We start from the raw sequence: 16620 nt of genomic DNA on the forward strand, positions 1-16620 counted from the left end.
ATATATATATATATAGAAACCCCACTCTCTAAACCCACCGCAACTCAATAACACAACGCTTTCACTTTCGTGTCACTTTCCAATTCCAATGGCAACGAGAAGAACTACAAAACTAACCAAAACCGTTTTCTCCGCCGTAACGGCAACCAGAACTCGAAACCCTCTCAGTCGTCCTCTCTCCTCCGCACCACTCTTCAATGGAAGTTTCCCTCATCCTTCAGAGAACATCAGAATTCCTCTTTCAAGCTCTAAGATTATCGACAGAACCACCAATGTCGCCTCCGCCAGGTTCCTATCTCACTCTTTCACTCGCAATTTTCACGCATCTACTCCTTCTTACCGCTCCGCCGGAGCTTCTCAGGTATTTTCTCACTCTTTCCTTAATTTCAATTTTATTATCAATTTCTTCAATCATGTTGAAATTGAGCTAAGAAATAGTAAATTATTGGGATTTTTAGCTTGCGTTGATTATATGCTGAATTTATTTCATATGTAACTGATCAATGTGAAATTCATACTGAATTGTATAAATTTAGTGTGCAACATTCTTGCATCTCAATTAGACAACTGAATTCATTAAGAATGCTTGTTCTAGCAGTTTAAATCAGCTAATTTAATTTTTGAAATAGAATAAAATTGGCAAATAAGATAACAATGAAGAGTTGAGCAAATACTTACCAAGTGGTAAGGGTTTGGTTGGGGGGGGACTCATCTTTTGTGTCCCAAAGGTTCACCGACAGAGATCAGTCACAGTTAAATGGCGGTAAAAACTTTGTACTAATCTATAACATGGTAACCGAATAAAAAAAATGAAAGTAAAGATGTACTTTCATCTTTCTTTCCTTCTCAATTTATCTGACAACTATGTTATTTTATTATACCTCATATTTCTACATGGCATTTTTGTTTTTGTCAAATACTCGCATTTTATTCTACTTTGCTGATCTTGTGTGTCAGCATAGCAATCCTTTAGGCCTTCTTGCTAGTTGCTAGAGAAAGAAAAGGAAATTGATTTTACACTGCAACTTTAAGTTAAGAATTTAAGATATGTTTTTTTTGTTATGGTTTACTGATGTATTCTTTATTTTCAATTTAACCAGATATCACAAACAGAGTTTACAGAAATGGCCTGGGAGGGAGTTCTTGGTGCCGTTGATGCCGCACGAGTCAATAAACAACAAGTTGTGGAGTCAGAGCATTTAATGAAAGCCCTCTTGGAGCAAAAGGATGGTTTGGCCCGAAGGATATTTACTAAGGCAGGGTTGGACAACACATCAGTTCTACAGGCTACTGATAACTTTATAGCTCAGCAACCTAAGGTGTGTTTATTGTAACTTACTAATACTTCAGTTGATATTTTAGAAAATTCTAACCTGTTTTATTTGACAGGTTACAGGTGACACTTCTGGTCCTATAATTGGTTCGAATTTTAGCTCCATCTTGGACAACTTTCAAAGGCACAAGAAAGAAATGGGTGATGAGTATGTGTCTGTGGAACACCTTTTGCTAGCATTTCATTCAGATAAGAGGTTTGGGCAACAGTTATTTAAGAATCTTCAGCTTAGCGAGAAGACTTTGAAGGATGCTGTAAAGGCTATTCGTGGAAGTCAAAGAGTAACCGATCAAAGTACACATTTACATTTTAAGGTTTCTTATTTTTAGAAGAAAGATGGAAGAGCATGATTAGTTCTATCTTGTTTAGATAGAACTGAAAATTATTAAAATTTTGAAATACACTTGAAACCAAATCGCAATAGAAGTATACAAATGTCTTGAGTTTTATAGGATGAAAATAAAAAGAGCCATGTTAGCTTATGATTCTTATAAGCTATGCTGTAATTGGAACTAATAAAGGAACCTGTTATTTCAATCAGTTTCTGAGACTACAGTACATATTGATTGCCCTTGTGCTCGATCTTTGATCAGCTTTCAGGTTATGAACAAAAATCTGATTTTGATGCTCAAATCATTAGCTGACCCCCCTCTTTGGAGAAATTACAATTTGTTTGTTCTGGTATCTTTTCCTATTGCTTTTGTTGGTTAGGCAGCAGTTTTGAGTAACAATTTTAATTATTATTTTGAAATAACTCTGTACAGATCCTGAGGGGAAATATGAAGCATTGGACAAGTATGGAAACGACCTGACTGAACTTGCTAGGCGCGGCAAGCTTGATCCTGTCATAGGTCGAGACGATGAAATTCGGCGCTGTATTCAGATATTGTCAAGAAGAACGAAGAACAATCCAGTTATTATTGGTGAACCTGGTGTGGGGAAAACTGCAATTGCTGAAGGGTTTGTCTAATATAATTTTTATACAATAGGACTTCTTGTTATTGTTGTTCTTTATGTCTGTGACTTATTTTTTGTGCATAATTTTGATTTTTCACGTGTTTGTTAATGTTGGGTTAGCCTATATAGTAACCTTCTCCTATATGCTTAGAGAATGCATTTTGTTCATGTATTTTGAATTCTTCATTCATCTATCTCTTATTTTTTGCCTAATAAGATCCTCTCTTGTGCATAGCTTTCCCTAATAGACGGAAGTGTATATTGTTTTACCAGAACAGGATGGCTTGATAACCATGGAAACATTTGTTGTTTGTGCCACCTTCTAACACGTGTTTGTAACATCTTCCTTCTTTGTAATTAAGTCAACTAATCAAATACTTGAGTCACAGGTTCATCCTTAAGCATGCAATATGTCCTGAATTTTCTGATGTTCACTTATTTAGTATGATTACAATGAGCTCTGGTAATAGATTGTATGTATCGCGAGCGCTGAATATGCTTTTGGAGTTATGTTTTCTAATTGAACTGCTTCAATTTTCACGTTCCAATAAGGTTGAGAAAGTGCAGTGACTTAAATATTTGTGTGATTGATTTGGAATGGCAGTAGCGTATGCTTTTGGAGTTATGTTTTTTAATTGAACTGCTTCAACTTTCAAGTTCCAACAACTTGTCCAAAAAAAAAAAAAACTTGCAACGATTTAATATCTGTGTGATTAATTTGGAGTGGCAGTGGCGTATATTATCAACGCCATATGTTACCTTTGTTGCATGTGCTGTATCTTATCATTTGATCATGCTAAACTTTTTTTCATTGTTTTGCAGATTAGCACAACGTATAGTGCGTGGAGATGTTCCAGAGCCATTGATGAACAGGAAGGTCGAACTCCTATTTTCCCTCTTCACTTGGTTATAAAATATAAATTGAGTTACTTGTTTAACGCAGTGCCAGGTCTCAATGCAGACTGATTGTGTCAATTTTTTTTAAAAGGTCTAATCAAGCTGCTTTGTGGCAGTGTCATATTTCCCTGAAACCCTAAAATTAATTTTTCTTACATTGAAAGTAAGTAGGTCTGTTTCGTTCATCTAACTTTGAAGATTGAGCACAAAACCTAGATGGTTTATAATTCATAGACAGTACATTCCTTTCCCTTCCACCCCCACTCACCCACACACAATTATAAAGATCTCCTACTCCTATCCATTTTCAAATACTAGGCGTGTTTCCTATTGAAAACAGACATTTAAGGTGGTGCGAAACATATCGTTTGAGAATGCCATGGTTGGAAATAGTTGTCTCGCAAAAATATTTATTTTTCTTATTTGAGACTCTTGAAGTTTCATTGATTGTCATCAAGCTTTTGTTCGCGCTATTTTAACAAAATATGAATTTATCATTGAACTTAGAAAATCTTACTATATGGTATAATCTTTATTTTTATATAGTAATGTAATATATTGTAATGAAGGCCGTTGTGTAGCTGTAAAGCTCTTCCTATTCCTAATCATCAATGTGCAAAGTCTAAGTAATGATTTGACCGGCTATGGGTGTCTAGAGTAGGCAGTCTTTCTAGGGATGTAATACTTTTGTTTAAATCGGTATTGAACGTTTGCTTTTACTCTTGGTTCTTTGTAGTTGATCTCCCTTGATATGGGTTCGTTGCTTGCGGGTGCCAAGTTTCGTGGAGATTTTGAGGAAAGGTTGAAAGCTGTCCTGAAGGAAGTTACAGCATCAAATGGGCAAATAATTTTGTTTATTGATGAAATACACACTGTTGTAGGTGCAGGTTGGTATCTCGCTCTTTTCCTAAAGCCGTACAAGTTATAATCTCATTATTGAGAATATTGTGCACCTTTTAGTGGTAGAGACACTAAAACCATTCATATACATTCACTTAATGGCTTATGCCTTTAGGATAGTTGGTTCATGATGTCACAGTAATAAATCCTGTACAACTTAGTAGTCTAGAGTTTGATTCACTCATCACCTTTTTTCTAATAAAATAGTTGATTTTTTAGACTTCAAGCACAGGATAAGTACTTACATGTCCACAGAGGATGTTGTGACGGTGTGTTAGATTAATATGTAATGTAGAACACATGTCTTCAACTAACAGCTTAAACTTTCCAGATAATTTGCGTAGATCTGTACTCTAGTCATAACAACCTACTTCTAGTGCACCCATCCGTAAATATCAGGAATGTTTGATATCTGTTCTTGGTTATAATTAATTAATGTACATAATAATTTATCTCTTCGGTCAAAGCAACTGTCTGAAAAAAGTAATTCAGTCAACAACTGTTTGTCCTCTACAATAAATAATTTAATTAGTTGAACACCTATTTTTTTTTTCTGTTTTTAAGTTTGTACATTTGGCTTTGATGATTAACTGCACTTCTAATCAGACTGGAGTGTCATTCTGATTCATCAATTATCGTCCACCCTAGTTTTGTTCCAGCTCTGGAATTCTACCAATTATTAATATGGGTTTTTTGGTCACTTGGTTCAGTAATAGGGGCTACAAGTGGTGCAATGGATGCTGGGAACTTGTTGAAGCCAATGCTTGGAAGAGGCGAACTTCGATGTATAGGAGCAACAACATTGAATGAATATAGAAAATACATTGAGAAGGATCCTGCACTTGAGCGTAGATTTCAACAAGTTTTTTGCTGTCAACCATCTGTTGAAGATACAATATCCATTCTCCGAGGGTTGCGCGAGCGCTACGAATTGCATCATGGAGTCAAAATATCAGATAGTGCACTTGTTTCAGCGGCAGTTCTTGCAGATCGATACATCACAGAACGTTTCCTACCAGACAAAGGTAGGTTTTGACTCTAGCATTTATATGACAAGAGTTGACTCATTATAACAGTTTGTTTTTGTGTTTAAGTTACTATTTTGGTTTTTTCTTTTGGGTCCAGTAGCCTAGTGGCTAGACTCACACACTATAAGTGTGGAGAAGTGGGAGTTATGGGGTTCAAACCCCGGCCCCTCCAATAATGTCCCTAATAGTAATAGCCACCCTTACGGGGCACTATTTTGGTTTTTTTTAATCCTACTAAAACAACATAAATTTGTATAGTAAAAAGACCAATCCCCCTCTATCTTAAGCCTTTTCAGATCTTTGTGGTTATTATGTTTTAGAAGCTCAAAGTAGTCACTTGTTGCAATTTGGTTGGAAAGTTTTCTGGTTGATTTGTCGATTCTGATACAAAGTAAATTTCTTCCTTTTAGCTATTGATCTTGTTGATGAAGCTGCTGCAAAGCTAAAGATGGAGATTACCTCTAAGCCTACAGAATTGGATGAGATAGATAGAGCAGTCTTGAAACTGGAGATGGAAAAACTCTCTTTGAAAAATGATACTGACAAGGCTTCTAAAGAAAGATTGAGTAAGCTTGAAAATGATTTGAGTTTACTTAAACAGAAACAAAAAGAATTGGCAGAACAATGGGACAGTGAAAAAGTTTTAATGACTCGGATAAGATCAATCAAAGAAGAGGTAATATTTGGTTTTGCAATTATCATAAATCCCCTCCCCCCTCCCCCATCACCATTCAATATATCTATGATTCTTACATGTTTTAAGCATGTTTAGATTGATAGAGTCAACCTAGAGATGGAAGCTGCCGAGCGTGATTATGATCTGAACCGTGCCGCTGAGCTCAAATATGGAACTTTGATGTCCCTTCAGCGCCAATTAGAAGAAGCTGAAAAGAATCTAGCTGACTTCCAAAACTCTGGACAATCTTTTCTTCGTGAAGAAGTCAGCGACCTTGATATTACCGAGATTGTAAGCAAATGGACTGGTATACCACTATCAAACCTCCAACAAACAGCAGAAGCAATGACAAAATTAATAGTTACTCAATTATATGTAATCTTAGCATTGAGCTCTTTATTGGTATATCTAATTTTCTCTAATCTAATTTAGCGTAGCAAATCTTAACTGTTTTTACATACAAAATTGAAGACTTGGAGCTTCAGCTTCTTTGAGACGTGAGACAAGTGTTTTTCATGTGGGAAAAAACCCGTTGATGGCTTCATCTATCTTATCTTACTTCCAATGAGTTTCCTAAGCAGCCTTATCATTATCAATGCTCTCTTAATTTTGGATAATGATGCAAATCATGCAAACATATGAAAGATTATTCGATACTGCATTGCTTAGAACAACTACTGATGTAGAATATGACCACAGTACTCGTGGATAATAGTCACAAAAGACAACATTCAATTGGTTTTTCAATGCATGATCAAATCTCAAATATAAACCATAATGCAGTATTAGATGTATGGTTTATCTACAGGCTTTATGCTCCGACCAAGTTGCACCAACAGAAAACAAAAATCTCCTTGGCATTCCCAAGTTTTGAGCAACGTCTGAAATTCTCGGACGGTCATTTATATGCAATCTTCGTTGTAAATATTTAACGAGGTCGGTGATTCTCTCATTTTTGTATGGAGATGCCTCATCTAATTTTGATTAGTAAAAAGAAGGAAAAAAAGCCTTTATTTTCTAAAAAGTTATAACAAAGCATGATGGCTTACACAGTTACACGCCTATTTTAGTAGAATTGGATTTGCTCCATTGTCGGACAATAACTTATTCAGAAAACCTGCATGGAGCTAGTAGTTTATATTTCCCATCTCACCCTTTTTACTCTGCTTACCCTTATCCCATCTTAGGGGTATTTTAGCGGTAGGTTCCATAGGAACCGGATGATCCTATTTGATCAAATATTTATCGACAAACTCATGTTTCTTTCATTACAGTATTTCTAAACCAGTTTCTGGATAACTAACCAAAGTGTTTTGATAGAGTATGATGGTGATGATGATGATATTTTTTATGAGAGAGGGTACCATTTACGGTGTAAAAACTTTGAAGCGTCCGATATCAAATCAAGAGTTGTGATTAACTACAAACATGAAACCGTTTCTCATACGGCAACAATACAAGATCCTATTATAATGTCACTCTTCAAATTCATTATTTATGATTACTTTTAAGAAATTATCATTATAAAAAACTAAAAAAACAATAAATTTGTTAAACAAGCGTATTAATTTATATATATTTTTTTTAAAAAAAAAGAAATCTAAAAAGCATAAAAATATTTTTACTCTGCCCGGGTAGTATAATAATCTTACACATTGGAATACTTGGATTAAGAAAGTGTTGATGGATAACATGTTTACTTTTCACCATTTGCAATTTTGATTTTATTCCAAAAAAAAAATAATCACAGTTAAATATGTCTGCTGACTCTGCTCAGGTGAAAACCAAATAAGCATTTCAAAAAAAGTTAATATATTAATCAAAAACTGCATATGTGAAGTCGAGATGCAATAGAGATACAAAGACATGCCTAGATACATTAACCAAAAGTTAATCTAAATACAAAAATACTGGAAGAAAAAGACATTAGACATTCTTCACTCGTATAATTGTTGAGTACTTGCAGTTGCAGTATCGAAGAAGTGTTAGTGTTCAATATAAGTATGGAAAATCACTATTCCTATTTTGAAGTACCGGACTACATAGGCCAAAATGAAAATTGAGTTCATGATGAATTGATGGTTATAAGAGGAAGGAAAACTGTGGTTACACAACCAGAAAATGAAAATAATTAGACGAAGCATGCCTTAAAATTTTAAAATTCCATAAATTATATGCTTACACTCGAATAGTAAACTAGAAATCAAGGCTAGATTGCTACAATGTAGTAAAGTATACAATTGATCGCACTTCAGTTAAAAACAAAGACCTCGTAGTAATAATAATTAGTAAAATCTAATAATTTCCCATGTACTTGGTTGCAAGGGAATTAAGATATACCGCATATGCTTTAATCTACTTCACCTTTGACGATTTAAAAAATGTCGAGTGAGATCAACATGCTACATCATACATGGTACAACAAATATCTGTCAACAAGGTATTGCGTTTTATGCATCCAATACAGCGACTCCAGCATCAGAATTCGGTGTGTTCTCATTCAACTCAGCATTGCTACTTTCATCCATCTCTGTATTACTTTCCTTTTTCTCAGCAAGACTAGGAGTTTCCTTCTCAATTGCGAGACTTGAACCACTTTCTTTTACAGGATCAGAGTCTATTACCATATCTTTAGTCTCGTCGCCATGTGATATTGCCTCAGATTTGTTATCTGAATTTAATATTGGAGTTTCTGAAATAGGCTGTTCAACTGTGGGTGTTAGAATTCTGTTCATATCTTCACAGATGGTTTCTAGTGGTGGGAACTTCTTCACTGTGTTGACCTCTGCCGATTCTCTTGCCAATGACGCTTGTACTAAATCGGTGGGGTTTTCCTCAACTACCTTGCACATCTGCTAATACCGAGAAATGATTATTGATACAATTACTCAGTAGAATACTAATTTACCAACATCACTCGTTTTTATATTAAATAAGGTGAAGTGATCTTTAATTAAGAGCAACTCATTAAGGGTACAATTATACATCACTACTTCACCTCATTGTAAAGTCGAACTAATTCCAATCGATTTGGATCACTGTCACAAGCAACCGGAACATCTTCTGGAGCTGCAAAAATGGAAGCATTACAAGTAAGTTTTCGGGTACTTTGCCCTTTTTAATATTTTATTTGAAGGAATAGATAACTTACCAAAAATTAAAGAGCAAATAGGTCTTAAAAAAAAAGCACGAATGATTAACATATAAAACTTTTTTTTGATACTCTTATTAGAGATATTCTTAGAGTTGAATTCCGGTCATGATGTCTGAAGTAATAATTTAATCATTTTTATCATTTGAGATAAGATTCTGTAGATAAATAAAGGAATACGATTTTTGGTAGATAGAAGAAATGACAATTGACAAGTCATTGAAAACTCACATACACAAAGTGAATGAGCCGAGATTTAAACCCCGATCATGATATCTGACCCAGTAATTTCGACACAGTTTTTATTCTTATTTGTAGCTTTAAGTTTTAAAATTACTTTTAAGACAAAAAATTAAAACAGACAATCAATCATTGGATGATTTAGTCATAATGAACATTGGATTTAGTATGAAAGATCACAATTCGATTCACAGCAACTATAATCAGGATCAAGCTGAAATCATTTAATGTAAAAACCGACTCCCGAACAAACTACATGAACTACATTAAACCGGTTGCGAAAGTGAAAATAAAAAATAATGCTTTATTTGCCCATTTCTCCAAGCTTCGAGATACACCCTTTCTATTCTTTCACTTATCATAAAACCCCACTCTCTAAACCCACCGCAACTCAATAACACAACGCTTTCACTTTCGTGTCACTTTCCAATTCCAATGGCAACGAGAAGAACTACAAAACTAACCAAAACCGTTTTCTCCGCCGTAACGGCAACCAGAACTCGAAACCCTCTCAGTCGTCCTCTCTCCTCCGCACCACTCTTCAATGGAAGTTTCCCTCATCCTTCAGAGAACATCAGAATTCCTCTTTCAAGCTCTAAGATTATCGACAGAACCACCAATGTCGCCTCCGCCAGGTTCCTATCTCACTCTTTCACTCGCAATTTTCACGCATCTACTCCTTCTTACCGCTCCGCCGGAGCTTCTCAGGTATTTTCTCACTCTTTCCTTAATTTCAATTTTATTATCAATTTCTTCAATCATGTTGAAATTGAGCTAAGAAATAGTAAATTATTGGGATTTTTAGCTTTCGTTGATTATATGCTGAATTTATTTCATATGTAGAAACTTTGTACTATCTATAACATGGTAACCGAATAAAAAAATAAAAGTAAAGATGTACTTTCATCTTTCTTTCCTTCTCAATTTATCTGACAACTATGTTATTTTATTATACCTCATATTTCTACTTGGCATTTTTGTTTTTGTCAAATACTCGCATTTTATTCTACTTTGCTGATCTTGTGTGTCAGCATAGCAATCCTTTAGGCCTTCTTGCTAGTTGCTAGAGAAAGAAAAGGAAATTGGTTTTACACTGCAACTTTAAGTTAAGAATTTAAGATATGTTTTTTTTGTTATGGTTTACTGATGTATTCTTTATTTTCAATTTAACCAGATATCACAAACAGAGTTTACAGAAATGGCCTGGGAGGGCGTTCTTGGTGCCGTTGATGCCGCACGAGTCAATAAACAACAAGTTGTGGAGTCAGAGCATTTAATGAAAGCCCTTTTGGAGCAAAAGGATGGTTTGGCCCGAAGGATATTTACTAAGGCAGGGTTGGACAACACATCAGTTCTACAGGCTACTGATAACTTTATAGCTCAGCAACCTAAGGTGTGTTTACGGTAACTTACTAATACTTCAGTTGATATTTTAGAAAATTCTAACCTGTTTTATTTGACAGGTTACAGGTGACACTTCTGGTCCTATAATTGGTTCGAATTTTAGCTCCATCTTGGACAACTCTCAAAGGCACAAGAAAGAAATGGGTGATGAGTATGTGTCTGTGGAACACCTTTTGCTAGCATTTCATTCAGATAAGAGGTTTGGGCAACAGTTATTTAAGAATCTTCAGCTTAGCGAGAAGACTTTGAAGGATGCTGTAAAGGCTATTCGTGGAAGTCAAAGAGTAACCGATCAAAGTACACATTTACATTTTAAGGTTTCTTATTTTTAGAAGAAAGATGGAAGAGCATGATTAGTTCTATCTTGTTTAGATAGAACTGAAAATTATTAAAATTTTGAAATACACTTGAAACCAAATCGCAATAGAAGTATACAAATGTCTTGAGTTTTATAGGATGAAAATAAAAAGAGCCATGTTAGCTTATGATTCTTATAAGCTATGCTGTAATTGGAACTAATAAAGGAACCTGTTATTTCAATCAGTTTCTGAGACTACAGTGCATATTGATTGCCCTTGGGCTCGATCTTTGATCAGCTTTCAGGTTATGAACCAAAATCTGATTTTGATGCTCAAATCATTAGCTGACCCCCCTCTTTGTTTTAATATGTCTAAGATATTACTTGAATTATGATGTTACGTGGAGAAATTACAATTTGTTTGTTCTGGTATCTTTTCCTATTGCTTTTGTTTGTTAGGCAGCAGTTTTGAGTAACAATTTTAATTATTATTTTGAAATAACTCTGTACAGATCCTGAGGGGAAATATGAAGCATTGGACAAGTATGGAAACGACCTGACTGAACTTGCTAGGCGCGGCAAGCTTGATCCTGTCATAGGTCGAGATGATGAAATTCGGCGCTGTATTCAGATATTGTCAAGAAGAACGAAGAACAATCCAGTTATTATTGGTGAACCTGGTGTGGGGAAAACTGCAATTGCTGAAGGGTTTGTCTAATATAATTTTATACAATAGGACTTCTTGTTATTGTTGTTCTTTATGTCTGTCACTTATTTTTTGTGCATAATTTTGATTTTTCACGTGTTTGTTAATGTTGGGTTAGCCTATATAGTAACCTTCTCCTATATGCTTAGAGAATGCATTTTGTTCATGTATTTTGAATTCTTCATTCATCTATCTCTTATTTTTTGCCTAATAAGATCCTCTCTTGTGCATAGCTTTCCCTAATAGACGGAAGTGTATATTGTTTTACCAGAACAGGATGGCTTGATAACCATGGAAACATTTGTTTGTGCCACCTTCTAACACGTGTTTGTAACATCTTCCTTCTTTGTAATTAAGTCAACTAATCAAATACTTGAGTCACGGGTTCATCCTTAAGCATGCAATATGTCCTGAATTTTCTGATGTTCACTTATTTAGTATGATTACAATGAGCTCTGGTAATAGATTGTATGTATCGCGAGCGCTGAATATGCTTTTGGAGTTATGTTTTCTAATTGAACTGCTTCAACTTTCACGTTCCAATAAGGTTGAGAAAGTGCAATGATTTAAATATTTGTGTGATTGATTTGGAGTGGCAGTAGCGTATGCTTTTAGAGTTATGTTTTTTAATTGAACTGCTTCAACTTTCAAGTTCCAACAGCTTGTCCAAAAAAAAAAAACTTTCAAGTTCCAACAAGGTTGAGAAAGTTCAATGATTTAATATCTGTGTGATTAATTTGGAGTGGCAGTAGCGTATATTATCAACACCATATGTTACCTTTGTTGCATGTGCTGTATCTTATCATTTGATCATGCTAAACTTTTTTTCATTGTTTTGCAGATTAGCACAACGTATAGTGCGTGGAGATGTTCCAGAGCCATTGATGAACAGGAAGGTTGAACTCCTATTTTCCCTCTTCACTTGATTATAAAATATGAATTGAGTTACTTGTTTAACGCAGTGTCAGGTCTCAATGCAGACTGATTGTGTCAATTTTTTCAAAAAGGTCTAATCAAGCTGCTTTGTGGCAGTGTCATATTTCCCTGAAACCCTAAAATTATTTTTTCTTGCATTGAAAGTAAGTAGGTTTGTTTCGTTCATCTAACTTTGAAGATTGAGCACAAAACCTAGATGGTTTATAATTCATAGACAGTACATTCCTTTCCCTTCCACCCCCACTCACCCACACACAATTATAAAGATCTCCTACTCCTATCCATTTTCAAATACTAGGCGTGTTTCCTATTGAAAACAGACATTTAAGGTGGTGCGAAACATATCGTTTGAGAATGCCATGGTTGGAAATAGTTGTCTCGCAAAAATATTTATTTTACTCTTGGTTCTTTGTAGTTGATCTCCCTTGATATGGGTTCGTTGCTTGCGGGTGCCAAGTTTCGTGGAGATTTTGAGGAAAGGTTGAAAGCTGTCCTGAAGGAAGTTACAGCATCAAATGGGCAAATAATTTTGTTTATTGATGAAATACACACTGTTGTAGGTGCAGGTTGGTATCTCGTTCTTTTCCTAAAGCCGTACAAGTTATAATCTCATTATTGAGAATATCGTGCACCTTTTAGTGGTAGAGACACTAAAACCATTCATATACATTCACTTAATGGCTTATGCCTTTAGGATAGTTGGTTCATGATGTCACGGTAATAAATCCTGTACAACTTAGTAGTCTAGAGCTTGATTCACTCATAACCTTTTTTCTAATAAAATAGTTGATTTTTTATACTTCAAGCACAGGATAAGTACTTACATGTCCACAGAGGATGTTGTGACGGTGTGTTAGATTAATATGTAATGTAGAACACATGTCTTCAACTAACAGCTTAAACTTTCCAGATAATTTGCGTAGATCTGTACTCTAGTCATAACAACCTACCTCTAGTGCACCCATCCGTAAATATCAGAAATGTTTGATATCTGTTCTTGGTTATAATTAATTAATGTACATAATAATTTATCTCTTCGGTCAAAGCAACTGTCTGAAAAAAGTAATTCAGTCAACAACTGTTTGTCCTCTACAATAAATAATTTAATTAGTTGAACACCTATTTTTTTTTCTTTCCGTTTTTAAGTTTGTACATTTGGCTTTGATGATTAACTGCACTTTTAATCAGACTGGAGTGTCATTCTGATTCATCAATTATCGTCCACCCTAGTTTTGTTCCAGCTCTGGAATTCTACCAATTATTAATATGGGTTTTTTGGTCACTTGGTTCACTAATAGGGGCTACAAGTGGTGCAATGGATGCTGGGAACTTGTTGAAGCCAATGCTTGGAAGAGGCGAACTTCGATGTATAGGAGCAACAACATTGAATGAATATAGAAAATACATTGAGAAGGATCCTGCACTTGAGCGTAGATTTCAACAAGTTTTTTGCTGTCAACCATCTGTTGAAGATACAATATCCATTCTCCGCGGGTTGCGCGAGCGCTACGAATTGCATCATGGAGTCAAAATATCAGATAGTGCACTTGTTTCAGCGGCAGTTCTTGCAGATCGATACATCACAGAACGTTTCCTACCAGACAAAGGTAGGTTTTGACTCTAGCATTTATATGACAAGAGTTGACTCACTATAACAGTTTGTTTTTGTGTTCAAGTTACTATTTTGGTTTTTTCTTTTGGGTCCAGTAGCCTAGTGGCTAGACTCACACACTATAAGTGTGGAGAAGTGGGAGTTCTGGGGTTCAAACCCCGGCCCCTCCAATAATGTCCCTAATAGTAATAGCCACCCTTACGGGGCACTATTTTGTTTTTTTTAATCTTACTAAAACAACATAAATTTGTATAGTAAAAAGACCACCACCCCCTCTATCTTAAGCCTTTTCAGATCTTTGTGGTTATTATGTTTTAGAAGCTGAAAGTAGTCACTTGTTGCCATTTGGTTGGAAAGTTTTCTGGTTGATTTGTCGATTCTGATACAAAGTAAATTTCTTCCTTTTAGCTATTGATCTTGTTGATGAAGCTGCTGCAAAGCTAAAGATGGAGATTACCTCTAAGCCTACAGAATTGGATGAGATAGATAGAGCAGTCTTGAAACTGGAGATGGAAAAACTCTCTTTGAAAAATGATACTGACAAGGCTTCTAAAGAAAGATTGAGTAAGCTTGAAAATGATTTGAGTTTACTTAAACAGAAACAAAAAGAATTGGCAGAACAATGGGACAGTGAAAAAGTTTTAATGACTCGGATAAGATCAATCAAAGAAGAGGTAATATTTGGTTTTGCAATTATCATAAATCCCCTCCCCCATCACCATTCAATATATCTATGATTCTTACATGTTTTAAGCATGTTTAGATTGACAGAGTCAACCTAGAGATGGAAGCTGCCGAGCGTGATTATGATCTGAACCGTGCCGCTGAGCTCAAATATGGAACTTTGATGTCCCTTCAGCGCCAGTTAGAAGAAGCTGAAAAGAATCTAGCTGACTTCCAAAACTCTGGACAATCTTTTCTTCGTGAAGAAGTCAGCGACCTTGATATTACCGAGATTGTAAGCAAATGGACTGGTATACCACTATCAAACCTCCAACAAACAGAAAGAGAAAAGTTAGTTTCGCTGGAAAAGGTTCTTCATAAGAGGGTGATTGGTCAGGATATTGCTGTAAAATCTGTGGCTGATGCAATTCGCCGTTCGAGGGCTGGATTGTCCGACCCAAACAGGCCAATTGCAAGCTTTATGTTCATGGGTCCGACTGGTGTTGGCAAAACTGAGCTTGGCAAGGCTTTGGCCAATTACTTGTTTAACACAGAAAATGCTCTTGTTAGAATTGATATGAGTGAGTACATGGAGAAACATTCTGTTTCACGATTAGTTGGGGCTCCACCTGGTTACGTAGGTTATGAAGAAGGTGGTCAGCTAACGGAAGTGGTCCGCAGAAGACCCTACTCTGTGGTACTATTTGATGAAATAGAGAAAGCGCATCACGATGTCTTCAACATCTTGTTACAATTGTTGGATGATGGAAGGATTACTGATTCTCAAGGAAGGACTGTTAGCTTCACAAATTGTGTTGTGATTATGACTTCAAATATTGGTTCTCATCACATACTTGAAACCCTTCGTAGTACACAAGATGACAAAGTTGCAGTTTATGATCAGATGAAAAGCCAAGTTGTTGAGTTGGCTAGGCAAACATTCCGCCCAGAGTTCATGAATCGCATTGATGAGTATATAGTTTTCCAGCCTTTGGATTCCAATGAGATAAGCAAAATAGTGGAGCTTCAGGTAATTGATTTTCTCACATTACCTTTTATCAGCTTCATTTTCTTATTTATTTCCTTTATGTGGCATCCTTTCTTTGGTATCCATGCAAATGTATTCAAATTTCTTTTAATAAATTTTTAACATTGTTGAAGTTTTTTTTCTTACAATTCAATCCCGTTGTGAAACTGTTAGTTTGATTCTTACTAATTGCTGAGATGCATGTTAAAAAAAATGTTTCTTTATCTGTTGCAGATGGAACGAGTGAAGAACAGGCTCAAACAGAAGAATATTGATCTTCATTACACACCAGAAGCTGTTAAACTTCTTGGTGTATTGGGTTTTGATCCTAATTTTGGGGCAAGACCAGTTAAAAGAGTAATACAACAATTGGTTGAAAATGAAATTGCCATGGGAGTTCTAAGGGGAGATTTCAGAGAAGAGGACTCAATCATTGTTGATACCGATGATACTCCATCAGGCAAGGAACGTCCTCCCTTAAATAGACTGATTATTAAGAAGCAGGAGAGCATTGTTGCTGATGCAATGGTTGCCAATGACTAATCTCTCACATTTCAACTTCACTTAGTTAAAAGCAGAGTTCATGCTTTCATGCTGTTGAGAATTCCTCAATCAATAGTACTGATCACTGCTGAACTCCTTAGATTATAAGCTTGGCCCTTTTATTTTATTTATCAGGGGAATTTTAGAAGGGTTAGTCTTAAAAATAGGTTTATAAGGATAAACAAAACCGGTTGGCTAACTGATTTTATATACTTCATTAATGCTATTGATGTGATTATTGTTTAGGAA

General features: G+C 35.5%; 3 protein-coding genes across 4 annotated transcripts; 2 read left to right on the forward strand and 1 right to left on the reverse strand.

The window, feature by feature from the left end:
• Window positions 1-6359, forward strand: LOC123893562 (chaperone protein ClpB3, mitochondrial-like). 2 transcript variants are annotated; one of them, XM_045943297.1, is made up of 9 exons: window positions 1-361; window positions 1101-1319; window positions 1390-1627; window positions 2098-2293; window positions 3113-3167; window positions 3924-4074; window positions 4798-5112; window positions 5526-5791; window positions 5888-6359. In XM_045943297.1, the coding sequence occupies exons 1-9, from the start codon at window positions 89-91 to the stop codon at window positions 6221-6223; spliced, it is 2049 nt and encodes a 682-aa protein (XP_045799253.1). In that variant the 5' UTR covers window positions 1-88; the 3' UTR covers window positions 6224-6359. The 2 variants fall into 2 exon arrangements, with proteins under 2 accessions (XP_045799253.1, XP_045799254.1); XM_045943298.1 differs by having other exon boundaries at window positions 2-361; window positions 4804-5112.
• A 1554-nt stretch (window positions 6360-7913) lies between these two features.
• On the reverse strand, window positions 7914-8882 carry LOC123893563. The gene is made up of 2 exons (XM_045943299.1): window positions 8790-8882; window positions 7914-8643 (listed from the first exon to the last, which is right to left on the reverse strand). Exon 2 carries the CDS (start codon window positions 8641-8643, stop codon window positions 8242-8244), a length of 402 nt encoding a protein of 133 aa, XP_045799255.1. The 5' UTR covers window positions 8790-8882; the 3' UTR covers window positions 7914-8241.
• Window positions 8883-9486: 604 nt separating this feature from the next.
• On the forward strand, window positions 9487-16620 carry LOC123893561 (chaperone protein ClpB4, mitochondrial). Its single transcript, XM_045943296.1, has 10 exons — window positions 9487-9890; window positions 10357-10575; window positions 10646-10883; window positions 11397-11592; window positions 12432-12486; window positions 12942-13092; window positions 13825-14133; window positions 14547-14812; window positions 14902-15831; window positions 16063-16620. The coding sequence occupies exons 1-10, from the start codon at window positions 9618-9620 to the stop codon at window positions 16369-16371; spliced, it is 2946 nt and encodes a 981-aa protein (XP_045799252.1). The 5' UTR covers window positions 9487-9617; the 3' UTR covers window positions 16372-16620.

Source organism: Trifolium pratense, linkage group LG7 (genome assembly GCF_020283565.1).
Source record: "Trifolium pratense cultivar HEN17-A07 linkage group LG7, ARS_RC_1.1, whole genome shotgun sequence".
NCBI lineage: Eukaryota > Viridiplantae > Streptophyta > Magnoliopsida > Fabales > Fabaceae > Trifolium > Trifolium pratense.

Bases quoted from the DNA above. Each gene is read 5' to 3' on its own strand.
- LOC123893562 (XM_045943297.1), top strand. From the start codon at position 89: ATGGCAACGAGAAGAACTACAAAACTAACCAAAACCGTTTTCTCCGCC. The intron at 1,628-2,097 runs GTACACATTTAC...AACTCTGTACAG, and splicing joins TCAAAGAGTAACCGATCAAA to ATCCTGAGGGGAAATATGAA. The intron at 3,168-3,923 runs GTCGAACTCCTA...GGTTCTTTGTAG, and splicing joins AGCCATTGATGAACAGGAAG to TTGATCTCCCTTGATATGGG.
- LOC123893563 (XM_045943299.1), bottom strand. From the start codon at position 8,643: ATGTGCAAGGTAGTTGAGGAAAACCCCACCGATTTAGTACAAGCGTCA.
- LOC123893561 (XM_045943296.1), top strand. From the start codon at position 9,618: ATGGCAACGAGAAGAACTACAAAACTAACCAAAACCGTTTTCTCCGCC. The intron at 10,576-10,645 runs GTGTGTTTACGG...TTTATTTGACAG, and splicing joins TTATAGCTCAGCAACCTAAG to GTTACAGGTGACACTTCTGG. The intron at 13,093-13,824 runs GTTGGTATCTCG...GTTCACTAATAG, and splicing joins ACACACTGTTGTAGGTGCAG to GGGCTACAAGTGGTGCAATG.